Below are 24,494 nucleotides of genomic sequence, written 5' to 3' on the forward strand. Positions count from 1 at the left end.
AGCAATTTAGCCATTGCAGTTTTAATTATTCTGGGTCCAGAAAATCTAGTAATGTGTCACATTGCTGAAGTAAAACTTTAACTGTAACCAGGGTGACATTGTGGTATAAGGAAGCACATTGCATGATGGTAAGACAGGCTGATCTCTCAGCATTCTCCTAATTTCAAAGCACAGCCTTATTATTCTCTATTCTTAGTCACCTTTGTAGGATGGTTCATAAAGTAATAGGCATTTGGAGTTTCTAAATTGAAAAAATGACACTATAAAAAAAATCCAACTGCAAATGCTTATGATGGAAATGAAGAGAAATTGAAAAAGTCTAAGAAGGTGTTAAATCTTAACCTAGCTGCATATTATAGAAGAAATTATGTACTTTAATGCAATATTTACCAAACAGTGCTCAAAAAAGGGGGGGGGAAGGGAAAAGAAAGGAGGGATGATTACATATCAAACACATTTTGGAGGCATAGTTTCAAACAAAATTAATTTAATGTAGGACTTCCTGAATTATGATTATAATGGCATTATGAATTCAACGTTTTCAAAATAGACATTTTGATTTCAGGGTTATATACCCCCTGACCTATTTGAATCCTGGTCTAACCCAGTTCAGTAAAAGGGTCCACCATTTACCCTTTTAGTAAGCCAGAAATCTAAAAGTCAACCTTGATTCTCTGGTTTTCTATATCCCACTACCAACCTATCAGCTCTACGTCTAGAAAATATCACAAATCCATCCACTTCTCTCTATCTTGACTGCTGGTACCGTGATCTAAGACACTATCACCTCTGCTGGGCTACCATATTGTCCCCTGACATCTTACAATACTGATTCTTGCCCCTGTACAATACATTCTAATCACAACTGCAAACTTAATTGTTAAAGTATAAATTCTGTCACATCACTTCCCTACTTTGAAATCCTCTTACAGCTTCTGATCTTACTTGGTCACACGGGCTACAGGACCCTATGGATTTGGCTTCTGCACACTATTGAGTCCATCTCCTACCACTTCTCCCTTTTTGTGATCCTCACAAGCCCCAGCCTTTTCTCTTTACTAGAATACACAAAACTTTCTTGACCTCAAGACTTGGCTCCTCTGTAGAGATTTTCACACATCTTCACATTTCTGGCTCCTGTTAGTGACTCAGGAATCAGCTCTAATGTGTTTTTTCTGAGAGGCATGGCTGAGCATACCCTATCACGTTGCTGTCTTTCTTCACATTGTCCTAATCACACTTCTGGCGAAACTCTCTTGTTCATTCATTTATTTACATGTTTGTCATCTGTCTCCACCACCCTCTCAGAGTATATGTTCCACGAGAACAGAGCTTGGTGGGTTTTTATCACCACAGTTTTCCCAGAGTCTAGTAGAGTCACAGTGTAGCTTCCTTGTAAATCTTTACCTCTGAATGCATTAGAAGACTCCAAGAAGAGGTTTGGAATGTTTCCATCTTCCCAACTTATTGGTAACACTGTTCTGATCGAATGACAAGATGTTAATCATCTTTCAATAGGAATACAGCTTTAGAAAGAAAGCTTTGAAGTATTTTCAAATTTTTGGGTTTGCAATGATTCTGAGGTGTATCTCTTACAAATACTGGAAGTCTGTGGTGTACGAGTGTGGGTGGATGGTAGGGAGAAGGGTTGATTTTCTCTGTTGTCTCCATATTTAACCAAGTGGAAAGTAAACCTGAATGCAAGGGCTGAAGGATTCCCAGTTAAACATCAGATAAAAACAAACAAAAAACAGTCCCTTCATTTCTTATAGTACTTAGATAAATGGTTATAAAAAATATATCAAATGATCATATGATAAATCATTTTTATTTTTAAACATCTCAACATTTATACCTCAAATAGAATTCATATGTCCTTCTTGGAAATGCTTAAATGTCTAAGACAGAACTCTTAACTTCCACTTCTCAAAAAGCCTCCACTTTTTCCTAATTCAGTAAAAAAACACTACCATTTCCTGAAAGGTCTTGGGGCTGATGTCCTTAAAAATAACACAATTAGTGATTTTTTTTTAAATTCTAGGATATTAAACTGAAAAAAAAAAAGAAATAAAACAATGCCCCACATTTGGCACTAAAAGACATTCATGTATATATGTCTGTTGTCTAGTGTTTTAAATTAAGTTGAAATACCTCTCTGGTTCTAACTTCTCAATTTTCCATTTTCCCGTAACTTTGACTTATCACTCTGAAGGAATATCGGGTTTTCCTCTTTTTCCTCAGTTACTTTGTCAAGTCTTTCATAATGGTGCAGTTAATGTTTAATAAAAGGAACTTCTAATTCTCAGTGTAAAATAGAACACCAAAACCATCCACTTGATATGTCTTCAGTTTCATTGCTATACCTTTTCTGTAACTGACTTTATAAGCAAAACCATATGTACCTAAAATACATGTTTTGTTGATGTTTATGGTAATGATGAACCTCAAAAGGTCCCTCAGATGTCTAATGTCAACTCAATCTTGAACTTTAATCAAAACATAAAATGTATACAGTGGGAGAAAGGACTGAACAACTAATACTACAAATGTATAAATTTAAAATGTTATTTATATATTTAATTAATTAATTTATTTATTTTACTAATGGTGATGCAAAGTCTTCTTTCAGGAAAAGCCTATTGAGCAAAACACTTCACAAATATTCTCATTTTTCCTAATCTCTTTTCAGCAAGGTCTTTTCTTATTCCTCACCGATAATACAACACCCTGTCAAATTATCTTCTCTCTGATTTCCACATTTGACTTGTTCATACCTGACTCCACATCTTAGCTGGAAAGACTTATCCTCTCTTCTCTGCCAGTGAGTCTGTAACCGTTACATTCATTTAAAAACTTAAAAAAAATAAAAATAAAAAACTACAAGTTTACCTCAAACCAAAATTCTCAAGGACATCACATATTCCTTTATTTTAGTCACTTAGCATTAAATCAGTTTGAAATCACCTAATTCATCTTTGTTTATGTGTTGCTTTCTGAATGTTTTCAAAAATTTGAATACCTGTACATGCTTTTGCCAATGGATGGCAAGGTGCAGACATGAATCTTACTTTTTTAAACTCTTCTAAGAATGCCTAGGATCGTAAGGGTTCGTAATGCAAGCTCAATAAGTATTATCTTTGAAAGGCAAAGTTCTGAAATGAAAAATGCACTCATCTTCAAAGCCAAACTAGAGAAGAAATGGATAATTTATAACATTGCATTGATTTGCCAGCCTTTTCTTGTTTGTCTGGTGAATGGACTACATAGCCAATAAGATTGTATCAGGTACATTTAATAAAGTGAAATGCTAAAATTACATGAATGGGATGATTAAATTGGCATTCTGTGATTTTTAATCTCACAAAGGGTTTATTAAGTACAGCTCGATACCTATTAAACAGTCTTCTTTTTTAATAGCTACCTGCAAGGCCTGAAATTAGGTTGACAGCACTTACACGTATTCTGCCAAGCTTTTTCGTTTGTTTGGATGGATGGTTACGTTTTCACAGCAGTGTTATCTTATGTAGGAATTTTGGATTTATGGTGAATTCTCTTTCACTGTAATGAAACTAAGAACCACAGATGATATGGGAAAAAGCAGACAGTCACATATAAGTGCATTTATAACACTTACATTAGAGTTTATGCATTTTAAACTGAATAAATATTTTTGCCCGATTCCTTTGCGTACTTGCATTGCGTGGCCTGTGGGATTATGCCTTTGTGAATGCTGTCTCCTTTGTCTAAATTATCCAAATCTCACCATATTAATCCAACATAATCACCCTAAGTAGTTGTGATCCGTCCTCTGAAAGCCTTTATGTGTCATGTTAAGATGTTACTGCTTTTAACCTTTTATTTACTTATTTGTATGCATAATGTAATTCTTCTCTAAATTATAAGATCTTTGAGAGTAGGACTCATATTCTTTTAATTTCTGTATTTCTTATGACATCTATCACATTATTCCTCATTATTCTGCAAGGCTTCTATGAAGGTTCACGTTGTCAAGGAAGACTCCCCAGGCCCTCCAAGCTCTTAATGTCTTGAAATTATCCTTTGAAACAATGCTATATAATTAATTTATTTAACATGTAATTAATTACTTAATTCATTATAGGGGTTCCTTCTTTAAAACATGAGCTCTATGAGTTAATGATCAGTATTTATTTCATTCACTGCTCTGTGTAGTCCTCTCCTAGTCCAAGGTCTTGCACTGTTGAGTAATCAATACATATTTTGAAGCAATAAGTGGCTCAAAAGAGATTCTGGATACATAAAAGGAAATAGAAATGAGAAAATAAGGTAATAGTAGTTTGGGGGGTAATAAAAAAGTTTAATGCCAATATGACTTTCCATTGTATTCACTTAGAGTCTCTTGGTTGGGACTCACCTCCAGGGTTAATTTTACTTTGTACTTTCTGTACAGCCTTCTCTATTGGAACATCTCCTTACACTGTCTCTCTTTCTGCTTTGGCAGTTGATGGACAGTGGCAAGAGTGGAGTTCGTGGAGTCAGTGCTCAGTGACATGCTCGAATGGGACCCAGCAGAGAAGCCGGCAGTGTACCGCTGCGGCTCATGGAGGCTCTGAATGCAGAGGGCCATGGGCGGAAAGCAGAGAGTGCTATAACCCTGAGTGTACAGGTGAGGCCTGATTACGACATATAAAGAATGCCTGCCATTTATAAAATGTGATAGAACCATGCCAGACAGTCACAGAATAATCAGATAATCATGTATTTCTGGTAAATGAAGCCGAGCTCATTCTACCATATGTCACACTAATAAAGCAACAAAATTCTGGAGATTCTTAGATTAAATATAGATTAAGTTGATAAGGTTTAGAGCTCAACTTGTACTTTTTACAAGTAAGTTTCAGTGTCTATTTGAAGATTCTGACAAACTTATATAAACTTGGGTTAATCACAGTGCTCTATATTTGACTAGCAAGTCAATGTTTGAATAGGGTTTATTCATAGTGGTAGATTAATAAAAATTGAACAAACAGTAATGGTCCTCAGATTTTAAAATTCGTGAAACAGTTGCAGTAGGCTACTGCCATTGACCATGACACATTTCTTTCAGCCAATGGTCAGTGGAATCAGTGGGGTCATTGGAGTGGATGTTCCAAGTCCTGTGACGGTGGCTGGGAAAGGCGAATGAGGACTTGTCAGGGTGCCGCAGCAACAGGCCAGCAATGTGAAGGCACAGGCGAAGAAGTGAGAAGATGCAGTGAGCAAAGATGTCCTGGTGAGAGCAAACTGAGATGAACCCAATGGAAATATTCTGTTACCTGAAAAAAAAGGTTTAAAACTCTTGTCATTAAGGGCAGTACTTCCTCCATTTGAGGACTGCTAACAATAAGTAGCAATTTACTTTTTCCGTAATGTATGGTGTTTCCTCTGTTTATGTGTCATAGACTATTTCTTCCATGGGTTTTTTAAGTTATTTGCTGCAAAATCACATTGAAAAATGTGATAATACAAAGGAAGCCACATTGAACAACAACATGACTAGATAGTATTTAAATTGGTTTGGGGTACTATTTTTTTCACTATGTTCATGAAATATTTGTTTCCTGAGAACACAAAACCAGTTGCCTTAGATTATTTATAGTAGAAATAGAGAAAGACTGAAGTGTTAGATAGTTAAGTGAGAAAATAAAGAGATGATGTTGAAATTCAGAAACTTTTAAATTTTGCTGTTAATCCGTCTCCATGTAAGACTTTGGACATCCCCGTTTCCTTGCCCTTGTGTCATTTCCTACTATGAGGAACACATTTTGAAATGAAAACATAAGGTCTTAATTAGTAATTAAAGAATGGAAATGCTGGGGCACCTGGGTGGCACAGTCATTAAGCATCTGCCTTCAGCTCAGGTCATGATCCCAGAGTCCTGGGATCGAGCCCCACATCGGGCTCCCTGCTCTGCTGGGAGCCTGCTTCTTCCTCTCCCACTCCCCCTGCTTGTGTTCCCTCTCTCGCTGGCTGTCTCTCTCTCTGCCAAATAAATAAAATCTTTAAAAAAAAAAAAAGAATGGAAATGCTGCTGCAGTAAAGGATCTTACATACAAGCATAGAAAAAAAGGATCATATATTTTAAAAAATCATTTACGACAAAGACTCCTTCCAAATTGTGCATACATTCCATAAAATATTATTGACATACCGAGGACTCAATAAATAAATGAAAATTAGGGTTTTAGAATGACACCATGGGTAAAGTTGCTATAAACATGCTAGAAAAATGATAGGATGAAATTTCCAAGTTTCACAGCTGGTAGTGGATTTCTGTCTCTACCAAACACGACTACATCAATTTAGAAAACAACACTAACAACAAAACAAGGCATCTAAGAGATACCCCTGAGTCAAAACTTTATATTTCTCCATAGTCAGAATCCTAAAGACTTCTCACACTTCAACACTAATACCAATAGAAACTGGACTCTAGAGTAACAATATGTCAGTAGGATTTTTTTAGAGCTTAGAAAAGATGTAAATTTAGCTTTGTTAATTCTTAAGGCCACATAATTCAGAACGGTAAGAAGGAACCAGCAAGTCGGATTTTGTTGAGGAGACCTGTGCAAGATAAGTAATGTAAAATCCCTCCTGTGGTACATGAGAATTAAGAAGCATTTAAACAAAAACATGTATATGACCAGGAAGAAATTTCATTAGGACAGTAGTCGTGATTGAATAAGACGCCTTTAATATTTGAAGTTATGTTAGTGTGAGCATACCAGGGTTCATGACTGGTCTTTTAAAATTGTCTTTCATCTGCATATATAGAGTTAAAATAGTGTTGCTGCAATGAAATTTACAAAGATTGCCACCTGCTGTTTGGAAAACATTTTACATATCTGTTTACTGAAAGATGCCTTATACGCTAGGTTTGTTTGCTGGCTTTCATTATTTAGAACAGGTTGAAAAAGTATCATATAAACATATAATTTTTTATATTTTATATATATATGATATTACATATTGGTGGTGTATTTTGTGGTATACATATATATATTTGGTATGTATGTACACATACATATATATATATTTGGTATTAACCTTAACATATTCATTTTACTCTCTTCAATAATATGATTTGAAATCTCCTGAAATCACCAAGTATATAAATAACATTTTCTAATTAAAATGAATTATTGAATCAGCTAAATAATTCACAAACTAATGCTTATACAGGGGTAAAATGAATTAATATATTACCAAGTTTTGAAAATATCCTAAACTGGTACCTTTATACTAATTAGCATTATCCATCAAAAATTATAGATGACTATTAATTTCAAATATGCCTCTGCCTCTGTATAGAGTGTTTTTACCAAGATAGAGAAAGATTTCCTCTCTATTTATCCTTCGTCTTACCTGCGTGCAGTCATCTCATTCCCACATTATTTTGTCAAGAGAGCAGGATTTATAAATAACTCAGTTTTCCATAGTGGATTTGATTTATATATTGGCATTCCAACTCTGCACAATTGCTTCTCTGTGGTCAATATATATTATTTTTGTGTCCAGCATACTGGACTCTGAGAGTAATGACATGTCAGTAAGGTTTTTTACAGCTTAAAAAAGTTCTAAAATTAGTTTTGTTAATTCTCGAGGCCGTGTGAATTCAAAATGATAAGAAGCAATCCTAACTTCCACCATTATATTGCTCCAAATTTACATATTGACAATATAAATTGAGAAAACTTTTCAAATTTTCTCAACAGTTACTAAAGCATTTTTCTATTTTTGTCACTGAAAAAGTCTCAAAAACTGTTTCTTTTAAAACGATGTGTTTTTTCCCCCCAGTATTATTTTTCATACTGTTTATTCTTAATTTTTCTTCAGATTGCTGGAAACTACTAGTATTTATTTTTATGCCTCACTTAATTTGGATGCAAAACAAATTAATCAAGTTTGCCAAGAGATCCTCTGTTGTCAGGAAGGAGAAGTATAATATACGCACATCTTTGTCTGGATAATTAATGAAAATAATGATTAATCATCTGGATTTAATCAAAAGCTGTTACAATGTCTACTAAAAATGGAAAATAAAAAATATTTTCCCAAAGGGAATAAGATTTTTTTACTGGCAAATAGATAAAGTAAACGTATTAAAAAGAGCATCATTACCAAAAATATGATGTTATTTTTGTCTTCATAAGGAAAGGGAATTAGAGGAATGAAAAAATGATATATGTATATTTTAAATACTGTTAGTTGAGGAATAGAATATCTACAGGAGAGACAATTAAGTTGCCTAATTTTTAAATTGGTCAAATTCACCAAATGATTTCATTGACCTCCATCTCATTGTACGGCCCCAGACTTTGAGGGTTAAAATAGTAGAAAGGTAATAGCTTCTCTGATTTTGTGTTGCTACAGTGTTAAAACATACTATTTTTAGGCTTTGTGGTTTTTTCCCAATATTTCCCTGGTTAATATCCTTCAGAAGGCAGATGTTACTGATGGATTGGCCTATGTAAACTTGCAGGCTTCCTGGGAACCTCCTTGCTCTGTTGCCAGGGGAGGGGCTGGCTATTCCTAGAGCTCCAATTCTTGTGTCTATTATTCTTTAGTCATTAAGAGTAATGCTAGTGGGGTCATACCATTCATGGGTAGTAGAAGTTAAACTTAATTTATACATAAAATGTCCTTTGGAGTTACAGTTGCTTTATCTGCAAATGGTGAGTGAAGCCTACAGGTTGAATGTGCTGAGAAATACTTGGGAAATAAGAGAGCCATATCATAAATGTACATAGTAATAGCAACTTAGACCAGAGACATAGCAATGATTCTGATATTTAACTCATAAGTATTCATACCAAAGGCAGTCAGCAGTTAACGTTTGCAATCCTGAAGTTGTCTTGAACACTGTACTGCATTCATATGCAAATTTGTGCCCTGTTATATGGTGACTATGAGTCCCCTCCCCACTTAGGGGAAATGCTATTTTGGGAGTGACTGTTCCTTATCTCTGTAAGGTTGCTGTCCAATAGGATTATGTTCTCTTTGGAGACCAAGAGAGATTTCATTTGGTTTCTGAGTCATTTTCTTTTAATCTATCTTTGGTAGGAAGAATCACAAAGCTTGCTTACTTTGAGCTCCTGTCTTCTTTGAGTCTCTACTCATTGCCCAGACGCGTGCTTTCAAATTTTAGCAGACCTAAGAGTCACCCAGAGGGCTTTTTAAAACACAGATTCCTAAACCAAACCCCCAGAGATTCTGATTCAGTAAGGTCCAATTTGGGCCTTCACATTTGCATTTCTAATAAACCCTCAGGTAATGATACTGCAGATTACCCTTTGGGTTGCACCAGCCTATAGTGAAAATAAGTAAGTGAGTAAATACATACATACATACATACATACATACATACATACTTACATACTAGGTGATAAAATTAACGAAAAAGTAGAAAACAGTCCTCTGCCTCAGCTACACTGGTCAAAATTGCAGTATCTCCTGAACAAGATTGCGGAATTTTATTTTGTTTATACCACTTCATAAATATTGAGGGATTGCTCCTGTAATCAATTAATACAGGCAATCCATTTCAAGTCTCCCTAGCCAACTCATTCTTCAACCAAAATAAGATCTCTTTATAGTTGTCACTTAAAAAAAAATAGGGCTATTAACTAGTCATTGTGGACAAAATGGGATGATTTACTCATTTTCGGATTTTCAGTTCTCCAATCTCTGTTGTTCCTGTTCCATGGAGAGCAGAGGAAACAACTTGGGTATCATTGGAACACATTTGATATAAAGCTGTGCACTGCCAGGACACAGATATTCTGTAGTCCTGCCATCCCATACCCAGCAATTCTCTTCCTCAGCAGGAGGACATTTTTGCTGCCTCTTATCCTCCAAGGTTATTAGCTACTATCTACTTACACAGGTATATAATATTTGGGGTGGGGGGGCAGGTGTCAGAGAGCAGGCTGAGATCTTAGCTCACATTGACTTACTCTTTCCTCAGTTCCCAGTTGGAGGAGTGGTGAATTAATCACTATCACTACATTTGTCTTTGATAGAGACAAGTTTAACAGGTTAATAAGTCAGCCTCCTAAATTGTGTGGACTACTGTATTTTAAAGCAAAACGTAATCTTTATTAGAAACCCAAATATGTGAGTGTAAAATTTACATTTCTAAAGAGGAAAAAGAAAATATACTACTATATTGAAATACTCACATACAAATTGGCCTGTGCTCTACCTTTTTCATTCCAAACCACAAGGGTAATCACTAATAGTGCTTTTAAAAAGCCCCTACTCCATTAGGATTTTTATTATTTTTCTATCAAATGTCCTGAGTTTATCCTCTAAGGAATTATATTATTACCTGTTCAGTTTCTAAAGGTTAAGGCAGATGTTTTCACCGAAGATTTTTGGACCTGGCAAACAGTATTGCACCCAAGTGTTCTCACCAGTCACTCACCTAAACCAGCCTCTGAGTTCATTGTTGACAGTAAGTGGCACTAGGTATTGACTTCTTTCATCTTAATTTTCTATTTGTTCTTGCAAAGTCACCTCAGATACATTGTAAAAAGTAGGGAAATAAATTAGAACTTGAAGATACCCCATAGGCAAGAGAGATCACCTATTCCTTAATAAATATCTAAGAAAGTATCTGATCCTCCTGAAAAACATGGGTTTTATTACCTATTCCAGTCCACAGTCTGCAACAAATCAGCTAAATTTTATAGGCAGAATTAAGGAAGAACCACTGGGGTCTAAAATAATCAATGTGTATACCAGATAGTACTATATGTCCATTATTCAAACCTGTTGCTATGGAGATAATTATTGTCATAATTTGTCTTATCAGGTTGCTCATCTGATGAGACTTTGGGAAAACTCTCACAGCTTCTGTCGTGGCAGAAACCTAAAAAGCAATTTATTGTAATCTTATATTACCCTACCTGGTCCAATTTAGAAGTATTTGGCAACATGCTGATCGTTCTCAAATTGAAACAGAAAATTTAAGCAGCACTTTTTACTATTTTTTATTTCTTCATTTCATCTGACATTGTTCTTATAGTAAAAATAAATGTATTTTACAAACCACTCAATTATTTCTAAATCAATACTGTTAAAATTAATGCAATTAGTAAAACTGCTCCTTGGGTTTCAAGTTTACCAAGATATTAAACCTTAGTAGGAGTCTTTGACATTTCTCATCCTCACTTATTGCCCACTCCCTGTACGTCCTGACCTGTGAATGACCCTAATTAAGATCCTGCCCCGGGCGCTTTTTGATTGCTGTCTCTCTCTCTCTTCCCCCCACCCCTCTTATTCTTGACTTCAAATCTGTTGCTGGGTAATGATTCTACTTACCTTATCCACCACTGCTCTGTCCCCTCCCCTCATTTCCCCACCCTGGGGAAGTCCCCCCCACCCCGTCTGTCTTCAACTGTCACTTGTGAGCAGCACCCACAAATCTGCATCTTTACTTCTCATCTGTGGCAAACACCTGATAGAGCTTTCCAGCCGGGGTCTCCAATCATCCTCAATGTCAGCGGAAGAGCTCTTCTGTCTGACTGCCAAATCTGTCTTGTCATCTGGAGTAATTTCTAATTCTTACCTTTCCTAGTGTTGGATTCCCCCTCCATCAAGTCTTTCTTCAGTGGCCCTGCTTTCTCTTCCCCCAGACACCACCAGCTAGTGGGGAGGGGCAGTGTGACATAAAGAGCCTGGGAGGTGGAGTCAAAGTTTGGCTTTGAGCCTCAGCGTCCTCATATGTAAAATGGGGATAATAAGATGTGCCTCGGGGGATGGTTTCAAGTATGAAATTATAAAATACTATAGGTAATTACAATTATTAAAGAATTCTAGTTCAGGTCCTCTTTGTCTATTACCCATATTATTGCAACAACCACCTTTTCTAATCTTTTCCACACAAGTTTATCTGATTATTCTCCCCATTTCTTGACCTCAGTCATGGACTTGCTTGCTCAAAAAGAAAAAGAAAAAAAAAAATGCCGCCATGGCTCCACGGCTCCTCCTTAGTTGGCCAATTCAGTGCATACTGGAATCCCTGGGATTCTAGGATCCCCATCTATCAGTTAATTAACTTTGTAGGGCCATCACCCTCTTCTCATTTATAGATAAAACATACACATAACGTAACGGATTGCTTCCCTGGTTCCTGGGTACGGAATCACAGTCTACCCTCACTCTGTTGCTTGCAGTTATTCACCTGGGCTCCCATAGAGTCCCTGTCCTGTCTCCACCTTCACCTGCTGACATGGGAGCATCTTAGGAGCTCAACCCATTAAAAGCTGTCTCCTCCTTTAATCATTCTTATTTCCCCCACAATTGCATGAGTTCTTTCTTCTTTGAACCCCTATAGGCTTGCTTTGTGCTTCCCTTATTATATATTACTATTCTATTTTATTATTATATATGTTATTATATCTCTTACCTAGAATTTCAGCTCATTACAGATGAGTTATCTATTTTCAGACTCAGAAATCCCCCTCTCTGCATTGAACCTAGTTGAATGTAGACCATGAGAAACATGCTCTTTTGAATGTTTTTATCCCATATCATGAACATTGTAACTGGACCATTTGTATAAAGTACAATATACAATACAAAATACAACAATTTGTGTAAAAGCATGTGAATAAAAATTTCAAAATGACTGTGATAACAATGCCCTACCTTTTATAATCATTTTATTTTTCCAAAATGCTGTTAGTTTACCTAAGCAGAATTTGAAAAGACATTTTTTAGCACATATACTATTTTTTTTTTTTGTAGTTACAATTTGTGGCATGAGCCTTCCTTTAGAAATAAATCATTGAGATGTTAGAGGTAAGAAAAATATGTATTTTTATAGCAAGTTACTCAATTTCCCCAATTCTTAGCCTTGCATATACTTTAAGGCCAGAGCTCCTCGAGGCTGTCTCATAGCCCCCTGTCAGGCTAGGATTGGTCCCAGGTCTACGCAAACAGAGATTCTGAAGGCATCAGGGCAGCCGGCAAGACAGGAGGATGTGGCCGGCAGCCTCCAGCCTAGAGTGGTCTTGCTGGTTACCCTAGTGTGCCTCCAAATGTTATCATTTTCTACATGTGCCATGACCTGGAAAAGGCGATGAAGCAGTTATCCTCAACAGTTCCTAAGATAATATAAAAAGGGAAAGAAACACAATTCTCTAGCAACGTACCCCAATATAAAACTTGTCTCACTTAAAGTTAGTAAATGGGTAGAACTATTCCTCACAATTAAAGTTACCTATCTTTATGATTATTATTATTATTAATCTTGTTAACATGTTGGAACTAGAGTGACCTTGTCTGCTAAGTCGAAATACAGGATTTAAACTAAGTTAATCAGATTTTTTCCAGGGTGTGTATGTATAAACCCCATCCAGTCCTCAAGCAGGCAATGCAACACACATTGTCGGCTGATGAATTTAAAGTTTGTAGTTTGCTACCTCCAAGACTTAGAGACAAGTTTTTGCAAAATATATAAATACCTTGTTTACCACTACAACAAATGCTTGGTGATAGTGTAAGATTCTCAGAGAATGGACGGAGAGACTTGTTTGATTGACGTAGGTCTACTGACCACCTCCTTGCGGAGTGATTTCTCTAAGGCCTTGGTTTCCTCATGTTTAAAAGGAGAATAATAATTGTATCCACTTCATTCTTATGAGAATGAGATGAATTAAAAAATGTAATGCACTTGGAAGAGTGCGTAAATCACAGTGATATGTACATATTGCTGTTATAATTGTACGTTCTTTCAACTTGACACTGATAAAAACCATTTCTATGTGAGGAATGCTATTACAAATACATTCAATAAAGCGCCCTTCTTTTCCCCTCAGACCGTAGCAGCACCATGAATTCTTCATATGAGTGTGTTCCCCTGCTGAAATTAGAGCTGTAAGCTGCGTGAGCACACAGACCAGATCTGTCTCATTCACCTCTGCATCCCCCAGCACAGGGAATTCCCAAAATAAAAGAATTAATGAATTGCCAGCAAGTGAAATTTGAAATTGAGGTCATGCATTGTGTATGTTTTTTCCCTTCCCTTCCCTTCCCTTCCCTTCCCTTCCCTTCCCTTCCCTTCCCTTCCTCCCTTCCTCCCTCCCTCCCTTCCTTTCTTCCTTCCTTCCTTCCTTTTTCTCTTTCTTTCTCCTGCATGCCAGCTCTAGAGTGTAGAATCAATTTCTCTTTAATGCTGAAATTCTAGCATAGGGGTGAAAACTAATCTTCCACATCAAATTGATTTAAGTCCTGTATAATTTTTGCTATTTTTAAGAGACGGAAAATCAGTTTGAATAGACAGATTAACAGCTAATCACTAGGTAATTGCTACCTTGTTTTAAGACAGCATGCTAACTATGTACTTGTGACTTCAAGTACAGTTGTATCTTACAAATGGGTTTTTATATCTTTGCCATAGTGATAGCAAACAGTGGGATCTTTCAGCTGATGAACAGAGTTGCTGTTCCATTTTGCTAAGGCACAAAAAACAAGAGTCCTTCATATTGCCCTACAATAATATGTTTTTATTTTGAGCATAGAGAGTGATGTGAGCTAATTGTGTATTTTCTAATTTACAAAATATACATAGGTGGCATTGAATGGGGAAAAAAAAAACCAACACAACTCTCTCTCTTTAGCTTATGTTTTTGTCTTGAACTTTAGTTCCATACACCAACTGCCTTTTTGATAATACCAGGAGGTGCTCAGATACCTCAAACTCAAGGCTATTTTCAGCATCTACCTTCCCAACCAGTACCTTCCTCACGTGCTCTAACTGAGGCTGTAGCACAGCAGTCACTCTTCCTGGACACCTGACTTTCATCTTTTATTTCTCTCTCTTCCTCACATCTTGCATCCAGCCATGGAGCTGAGCCCATTCTCTTTGAATCCCCTCCTTTCTGTTCCCCTTGCCACTTCCTGTGATGCCACGCCTCTTCCCTAATTACCCCATTTAGATTGTCACAGCCCTGCCTTCAGTCTCACTTTCCCTCAATCCATTCCCCAAACTGCATGCATCGCATTCAACACATTATAACAATTTTCCTTGCCCTTAAATTCAGACTACTAGTTTACCTCATCGTTTGTCAGCCCTCCCCTTCCAGTAATTACCCACCTCTACTCATCCCCAACTTTGTACTCTAGCCATTCTGAAATGTTCCCAATTTCTTGGATATACCAGGTTCTCCTTGCTGCCTGGGTCTTCCCACATGTGGTTCCCAAGGCACACTTTTCCTTCCTCACTGGCCAACTCCTACTTATCCTTGGACATCCTTTCTGGAAATCTCCTACTGATATACTCTCCCCCAAAGTACTCCTAGATCATAGTGGGCATCCCACTGTATTATAATTTCTCCTCTTATTGTCTCCCTCACCATCTTGGGAGTTGAGAGCCCCTGACTTTTTTTGTCCATTTTCTTTATGTGCAGTATTTTACAAGGTGATTGAGACATTATGGGTGCTCAGTAAGTGTCGGTAGAAAGAATAAATTCCATAAGGAGCACTGAGGAGAGCCCAGAAAGTTTCCTACTACTGGGGGCTTCACCTTTGTTGAAATATTTAAAGCAGATGGGATTTGACATTACTACTAAAACGCTGAAAACCCTGCAAATTTGCAAATTTGAATCTTTGATTCTCCTATCATCTTCCTTTCTTACTATATGTGTACTGTGTTTCCATCTACAAGAAGCACAACGAATCCAAGGCTTTATGAATTGATGGTGGAGAAAAACAACGTTTGTTGACCTCTTTAAGTTTAAAAAATTATGGTGATATTGTTTATTTGTTTTGGTTTTGGGTCTGGTTGAGGTAGGCCATACTGATTGTCATTAGGGAAATGGAAATTAACAATCGAGTGCTGTGGTTGGATATATACAGATCACACTGGAGAATTCTGGACAGGGTTCCATGGACTCTTACCAAGTCAGACACAGCCCTGCAAAAGTCAACTTTTGTCAATACCTGGTACCCTAGAAACCCATTTTTGTTAATTTTTAAGATAACTATAGTAGTTAACCTCCCTGTCTTACTTTTCCTAAGCGAACATTCTTAACCTGCTGCTGGTCTACTTATACACACACGCACACCCTCACACACACTGTCCTCAGTACTTTGCAGAATCATCCTCATTTTCTGTCATCTTAAGTACTGAGGTAATGGGAAAACAGATCTCTTTTTTTTTTTTAAGGTTTTTTATTTATTTATTTGAGAGAGAGAGAGCACAAGCAGGGGGTAGGAGCATAAAGGCAGGGAGAAGCAGGCTCCCTGCTGAGCGGGGAGCCCTATGTGGGGCTGGATCCCAGGACCTTAAGGTCATGACCTGAACCAAAGGAGGATGCTTAATTGAGCCACCCAGGTGCCCCAAAAATAGATCTTTTGAAAGTATTTGGTAATTTTTGGCTTAAAATATATGAGTGTGTCCACACGCATTCAGCTACTGTTTGCTAGACTCCTAAGTACCCTGTGCTCTAGGAGTGAAACAAAACAGAAAAATGATTGTCTTCATGGTGCTCACATTCTAGCCAGAGAAGGCAATAAATAAACAAACTAATAATAATGATAATAATAATAATACTGCAAAATAAAAAAGCTAGGAAAAAAGACGCAGAAGTTATAAGGTTAACAAGCATTTTGGAGAAGACTAAAACAGAGGAAGGTGGAGTGTTTGAGAGAAGTCAGGAAATCCCTGAAAAGGCAAGATTTCAGCAAAGATGAAAGGCAGTGAAGACACAAACCATGCAGACATTTGGTCAGGAGAGGGAGGGATCTCCTGGAAAGAAAGAGCAAGTGCACGAGCTCTGAGGTAGAAGCCTTCCTGGAGGATTAGAGAAGCATCAAAGGGTCAGTGTAGCAGAGGGGAGTGGGGGGCGGAATGTGGAGAGGGTGGGAGCTGAGCTAAGAGGCCAGATTGAAAGGCTTTGTAACTGAGGCTAGTTTTATCACTAAACGTGGTACTTTCTGGAAAAGAAGAAATTTTATTTTTTCCCCAAGTACTGTACCTTTAAAAAAAAAAAAAAAGCGCTGACCCATATTCCCCAGCCGACAGTTAACTACTGCCCACCTAAATTTTGAACCTCATCAGTTTCAGCTGCGAGCCGGGAAACGTTTCACCCTATTGGCCCACCCGTGCCATCTAGTGGTCAATGCTTGCAATTACCAGAGTTTCTGACCACACAGCCCATGGTGGGGGAAGGGCACAGGGAAGGAGCTAAATTTCGGCAGAATAACAATAGGTGTGAAAAGCTTTCTGAAACCACAACAGGGGAATGAGGAAGTCTAGGGTGCAAATTACTTCTGCATTGCTTTGTGCCAAGATTAAATCAGAAAAAAAACAATGCTCTGGCAACCCGTTTTATGAAAGGTATTTCAAATTTCATCAATGGAACTAAAGAAAATTGGAGTTTAAAAACATCAGAAAACAGAAAAAATACAAGTGAAGGATTACAAGTGAAGAGTTAATAAGGAAGACATTGAACAGAAGTTGGATATGTAGATGGAACAAAGAAAAAGAATAATCAAGTGTATTGGTACTAATAGATTAATTACTGGTATATCTTTATTTAAAAAGGACTAGTCGTTTTACATAGAATTCAGTTACGTAATAAACTGTGCATGATGTAGCTGTGAGTTTTAACATTTATTATGATTTTCCTCTTTTTCATATTCTAAAGTAGTTTTGGTTGACGTTTGCAGAAACACAGGAGAATGTGACCTGGTGTGGAATATTAGGAGGATGACAATTAATTCTGTGTGGCTGATGCATAGGAGAATAAATATGAGCCATAACTGGAATGCTCCCTGGAGCTTGCTAGAAGGGCCTTTAGTTATCACAGGAAGCTTACTTATCTTTATACTGTCAGTGCTAGAGAACCATGGAAAGGTTTTAAGCAGCAAGTTATGGGATTAAGCCTCATTTTGGAGATTACTTTGTTAATATGGCATGAAAATTGGATTAAAGGTAGAAGATACTGGAGAATAAATAGTTCCACTTTATACCCAGTTCTTCAGCTCAGAAAGCAGACATCATCCTTAACCCCCCAGTCCTTGATTGCCCACATCATTTATGTACTCTCTAAATTTATCTTGTGCCCACCTTTTCTTCATCTTTATTAGTCGAAACATCCTACCTAAAGCCACCACCATTTCAGCGCCGAAGCGCTGCATTAACCTCTTCAATTGTCTTGCCCTACCGACTGCTCTCCCATCCCTCTCACCCAGAGAATGAAAACTGATCTTAAAATTAAAAATTGAATTATGTTGATCTTTTGTTTAACCCTTCACGTAGCTGCCTGTGAGGGCCTGCAGGCACTAATGTTAGCGGGTCTACCAGCCCATCACTCCACACGCCTCCTAAAACTGTTCGCTCCAGCTCCACTGGTCTCAGGCCCCGACCTCTTCTTGGCTTCCTTGCCTTTGCATATACTGTTCACTCTGCCTAGAGCACTTGCTGCGCTTCCCACAGTCAGTCACTATTAGGTGTCACTTCCTCCAGGAAGCCTTTTTCTGTTCTTCAGAGTTTAGATTGCAATAACATTCTGTATTTCCTATCGCAGAGCTTATCATAGTTGTACTCAAGTAATGGTATGTTTAATTATTTGACCTCGGCCTCTTCCCTTTGACTGAAAGCTCCGTGAGGCAGAGAGTGCTGCTCTCATGCACCATTGATTCTCCCTAGAACAGAGCCCAGCACGTGTCAGGTCAATGCTGAATTAACCAATGAGGTGGTTCCCTTCATTCAAATGGGACAGGATGGATGCTTGGGTGAGCAGTGGAGTTAGAATCATGGTAGGTTAATGGGAAGAGAAGGATGAACAGAAGATGAATCTGATGGTTTAGTTACGGGTACAAGTTTAGAGGTATCATTAGCAGAGTTAGGGAGTACAAGGAGAGGAAACAAGTAGCATTATGGAGAAAAATGGAGGAGTTGAAGTGTAGGCAGATTGACTCTGAGATTCCTTTGGAACAGAAAGAGCAATCAATAAAAAATGTCACTCAGCAGGTGGATATGCCAGTCTAAAGCTCAAGAAAAACCTCTGAACCAGAGAAACACATATGTGTTGCCACCATACAACTGGAGGTAGAGGGAGTGTATCAAGGCTTGACTGCAACACAGCAAGGAAGAGTTGGTATCAGAAGCCAAACTGATCGAATTCTTACTGTGGCTCCAACATGTGCTAACTTTTCCTTCTTCCTACTATTTCCCCTTCATTGTCATTCATCTGGGCACCACCTAGCAGTATAGCAGTGACTGACCTCCCTCCCACAGTCTCATCTCTGGGCTTCGCCTTTTCTTCCTGCCATTATCACCCCTCCTCTCAGGGGACGCTTCCCTGGCCTCCTTGGCTATATAGCAGGAGGTTGGATGGAGTAGCAGGGCCAGAAACATCTGCTCTTCATGAAGTGGGATCAGACAAAATGGGCAAAGTGGTTCCCAGTTTGTTAATCTCCATGGTCAGTGTAGATGTGGGTGGTTGCAGGTGCTTGGCTGGTAGTAACTACTACATCCCTTAATTTATTTTTCTGCTGTTTCCGTTCTTGTGATATTGGAGGAGACAGTCCTGTGGAGGAGCTGTCCCTACCTTCGCTGGAGTTGCACCATTTTTTTTGTGATTTTTAAAAAATTTTATTATTTTATATTTTTGATTTATGGTGACTCCACCTCTATTCATCACCACCACTCCCAGGCCAGACTCAGTGACAAATCCTGCTCTTGGGTCCTAGGAAAGGGCCAGGCCAGCCTGAGCCCTCCTGCCCCCTGTAATAGCCTGGACAGGTTAAAGGGGCCAGAAAGGCACACTTGGCTCTTGAAGGGGGAAGGGTAGTGATGACTCTCCCCACCTCCCTTGTCCTCCATTCGTCCACTCCTATACCTGGTTTTTCCTCTGTAATCAACATGTAATAAAAAGAATGTTTAGAATCTGAAAGTAATAATGATAATAATAATAATAATAATAATAATAATTCACCTCTCTGTTGCCTGTTTTCCCATATGGTAAGGAGACTAATAATCTCTACCTCATAAGATTATTAGGGAAGATTAAATGAGTCTATACATGTAAGTCTTATAATAGGGGATCACTTTTATTACTATTATTAATACATTGAAATTATCTAAGGAAAGCATTTAACAAAGAAAAAGCGGGGCATGGATGATTCTGCAAAGAACACAGGGACCAAGGACCAAGGACCAAGAAAGAACTGTCCAAGTGCCTTGTGGAGGCCTGAGAGAGAATAGCTTTCTAGGACTCCAAAGAAAGTATTCTCAAGGAGGATGGAGAAGTCAGAGTATAAAGCACTATGGAGACAGTCCAGTGAGTAATGCCTGAGATGAGTGCATTAGTTTTGGCCTTTAGGAGATCATTGGTGGGGTAAGGTGGAGCCATTTTATGAAAATGGGGCTGGTGAATGTTGAATCGACTGCTAAACCATCCACCAAGCAAAGATTCCCTAAATTGGAAACTGTTGCCTAAGTATTTTAATGAGAACCTAGACTATATATATATATATAAACTCAGCATGAGGGCAATTATTTTGAATGATTGGAAGTAGCCAAGAGGATATGAAGGAAGTTGAAGCAAAGGCTACTGAGTCAGGATTCTAGAATCTAGACCTGCTGATATCTCCACCAGCTTGGTCACCTCAGATAAACCTTTTATTTGAGGGCCTTGGTGCCCTCATCTGAAAAGAAGGAGAGGGAATAGGTGATCTTCAATGTCACTCTCAGTTCTAAAATGTCCACATGTGTAAACCATTCATCTTATCTTGTCTTATCTGTCTAGGCTTGTCTATCTATCTATAGATCTATAATAGAGTGTATATACAGCATCTATTATTTTTTATTTTTATTTTATTATTTTTGTCCTTATTCACTTATTAAAGGTATTTATATATTCAAATATTGATTCATTTATTTATTCAATTTTGAACAACATCTGTGTGCTAGGCAAACCATTAGGTTTGTGATGCTGAGATGAGAAGACAACAAGACGCCAGGCAACTGGGGAACACAAATACGTGAGCGTATACATGGCAGTGCTGTGTGAAAAGCACAAGAGTAGATGTGTCTAGAGAAAGGACTGGTATGTTCTTTCTAGGAGCAAGGTGTGAGGTTTAATGCAAGGTATAGACAGACTTCACAAGTCCTTTGGCTTCCTATTAAATATTTCTGGTATACCTCTGCTATTTTTGGAATTCCCTTTAACCTTCTCATCTTGGTAATTAAATTGAGTTTTTGAAAATACTAAGGCCCAAAGATCAAATCGGTTCATTTTTATATGATGTAGTGTGATTGACATCATTGCTCTTGCATGAAGAATAAAAAGTTACTTATTCTTGCCCCTTATGTTTATTTCTTCTTAACACTTAAGAGTTAATAATTCTAATATGGCTTTCAGTTTATTGGAAATTGTTTTATTGCACAATATTTCAGAACATTATGAATATTGGTAAGATTGACTTATATGCTTGAATGTAATTTTCAATTTATAACCAAATTCAAATGACTTTTTTAAAAAAAGTCTCCACAGTAAACACTTCCAAGAGAAAGAACATTTTTGTGAAGATTTCATAGATAATGAAATGAAACCTGGTGGGTTTTTTTTGTTTATGAAGACATCACTAACATCTCAGTAAACAATATACTTCAAAGAAAATGAAAGAGCTCTGCAGATAGGGAGAAGCATTTGAGGACTGTTTATTGCCAATATTTAGAAAAACAAACACTGCTGGCATTCAAATCCGTCTGTTTTAAATTGCAGCACCTTATGAAATATGCCCAGAGGATTATCTGATGTCGATGGTGTGGAAAAGGACCCCGGCTGGTGACTTAGCATTCAATCAGTGCCCGCTGAATGCCACAGGTAAAGTATGATGGCCCACCCAAACCGAATTATGATCGCCATCCACAAAAAGCGTGCTGTGTTTGCTTATGAATTCATGCTTTTGTCCTATATCCATAAATAAATCTGTCCAATAAGCAATTAATAAAGCAATTTTAGTAAAGTGCTTCATAGATGGGGCCAATGAAGAGACCTAGAAATTCTTGCTAATGCAGTGGTTTCTCAGTGTGATTCACATGCACTATAAAAATAATCAACGTAATATTTTCATATGCATGTTTTTTAAGGCAAGAAAATGTACAAACCCAATTCTTAAGCCTGCCTCCCGGTGATGTGATGCCTTCTAGCAGCTCTGTTACAAAGCTTCTCTCTGTTCTTTGTGACACACAGGCACCACTAGCAGACGCTGCTCTCTCAGTCTTCATGGAGTGGCCTTCTGGGAACAGCCGAGCTTTGCAAGATGCATATCAAATGAGTACAGACACTTGCAGCATTCAGTAGGTGCAAAGCCAGCTTTAGTACTTGCTCTGTTTATTTTTTCCTAATGATCACTGTGTGAGAATTTAACCTTCTGCTTTATAATCAAATCAGCCAAAATCTCTGAAAAAATGCCTGAAGGAAAAAGCGATGTGACAGAAAGCTAATTTTTATAAGTTAATGCTAAACCATTTTGTTCCTAGGGTTTGGGATTTTATGGATTCTGCTATTTAAATGAAAGAATTCCTTGTCTAATAGGGACAAGGCCCAAGCAAAATTTGTTATTCAGTTTTATCTATAGGAGTTACACTATATATCATAATTAGCACAAATCTGTGTTAAATAGTATATAAGACTTCAGAATACCATACATTTTTAAATATATATATTAGTACTTCAGAAATGATAAGCTGTGTCACTTAGGTATCAAATTTCTCACTGCATTTTGACATTAAGACATTGAAAAAATGACAGTGTTATTGCACTAGAGAAAATTAATTACTTGCAAAAGATTAAGTGGGCCAAATTTTTCAAAAATAGCCCCTCTGTTTCTACACATCATTGAATTATTCACAAAATACGACGTATGAATATTTTGAGCACAGATAAATTTCTCTTGGTATTTTACAAGTGCAAGCCATTGGCATTATTGGAGACTGTTGTCATTTCATCCTGACAATTGGGAGAAACTCCATCAATGAATAAACATTGAATAAACATTGTGGAGTTTATAGCAAATATCATCATGAGCCAGCTGGAAAGTTGAACATTGACAGGGTTGATGTTTAGTTAAAAACCCTTAACTTTTGTTGTGCTTATGTTTTCTTTTAATTTTTTTTTTTTAAGATTTTATTTATTCGACAGAGATAGAGGCAGCCAGCGAGAGAGGGAACACAAGCAGGGGGAGTGGGAGAGGAAGAAGCAGGCTCACAGCGGAGGAGCCTGATGTGGGGCTCGATCCCAGAACGCCAGATCACGCCCTGAGCCGAAGGCAGACGCTTAACCGCTGTGCCACCCAGGCGCCCCTTCTTTTAATTTTTTACTCTCACTCACAAATACGCATAATTCTTAAAAAAAAAAACAAAAAACCTAAAGAAGATTCTGACTTGTGGTCAGAGATTTAGCTCATACAATAATAACCCATATTGATGAAGTAAATATATCTGATTATCAAAAAAACAACAAAAAAATCATATAAGAAAATCTGAAAAACAAATTGCTAATGTTTACTTACAAAATCAATAATAGTAATTGACTTGATGATTATTTGACTACTTAGAGCCTTATTCCTGTCATTAATACAAATACATGCACAGGTACATACACATATGTGCATTACACAGAAATACTGACATGCATGTCAATATATGCTGGTTACCCACAAATACCTATATTTAATAATATATATTTATGTGTATATTGGTAACTGATGATATTTGGCTTCACTGAGCCTTAGTTCTGTCAAAATTTAAAAAAAAAAAAAATATATATATATATATATATATATACACACACACACAGAATATAATATATAGCTTTGTTTCATAATATAAAATGTAAGAATATGAAACGTAAAAGTTCTTTTATTAATAACTGTTACTACTCAGACCAGTATATTTCAGAATGAAGATGAGCCAAAAATTTCCTTATGAATTTAATTTTAATGAATTTTATTTTTCCCTAATTGTAGACATTCGACTTTGTTTACTTAATCTTAATAATATCCATACTCAATTCTTGGTAATCCACAGTAATTAATGGGAATAATTACATGTATTAAGTAAATCATAAGTCGACTAATCCTTATGAATTTATTAATATGTAATATCACTTTCTTGCAGAAATTTTTCCCTTTCTAAATTCAGTGTTTTATATAGTAATATTTAAATGAGTTTGCATTCTGTGAGTGCAGGTCATCTGATGATGGACAGAAACAGAAACACTCTGTAAAATAGAAGAATTGATCTCAAATTGTGAATTCCATAGAAATCATTCAATCAATAATTTGACAACCAATGTGGATATGCCTTTGTTGACTGGCATACATAAATCAGATGCATGATATTGTAGAATAAAAGCAGTCTCAGTGTATTCAGCTCCTACAAAGCACTAGACACTCATCTGGGCACTCTGCTAAACCAACCCCAATGCTCACAAGAAGCAAGGTGGATATCC

The 24,494-nt window shown here is 37.2% G+C and overlaps 1 protein-coding gene across 1 annotated transcript in view; it reads left to right on the forward strand.

Moving 5' to 3' along the window:
- The window catches only part of ADGRB3 (adhesion G protein-coupled receptor B3), a 697,706-nt gene that overhangs the window by 288,393 nt on the left and 384,819 nt on the right, over positions 1-24,494 (forward strand). The window contains exons 5-8 of the mRNA XM_040643606.1: positions 4,481-4,645; positions 5,087-5,251; positions 21,762-21,863; positions 22,233-22,339. Of these exons, the coding sequence (XP_040499540.1) occupies positions 4,481-4,645; positions 5,087-5,251; positions 21,762-21,863; positions 22,233-22,339 (539 nt within the window). The remainder of the gene's footprint in view (positions 1-4,480; positions 4,646-5,086; positions 5,252-21,761; positions 21,864-22,232; positions 22,340-24,494) is intronic.

Source organism: Ursus maritimus, unplaced genomic scaffold, assembly GCF_017311325.1.
Source record: "Ursus maritimus isolate PB19 unplaced genomic scaffold, ASM1731132v1 scaffold_29, whole genome shotgun sequence".
NCBI lineage: Eukaryota > Metazoa > Chordata > Mammalia > Carnivora > Ursidae > Ursus > Ursus maritimus.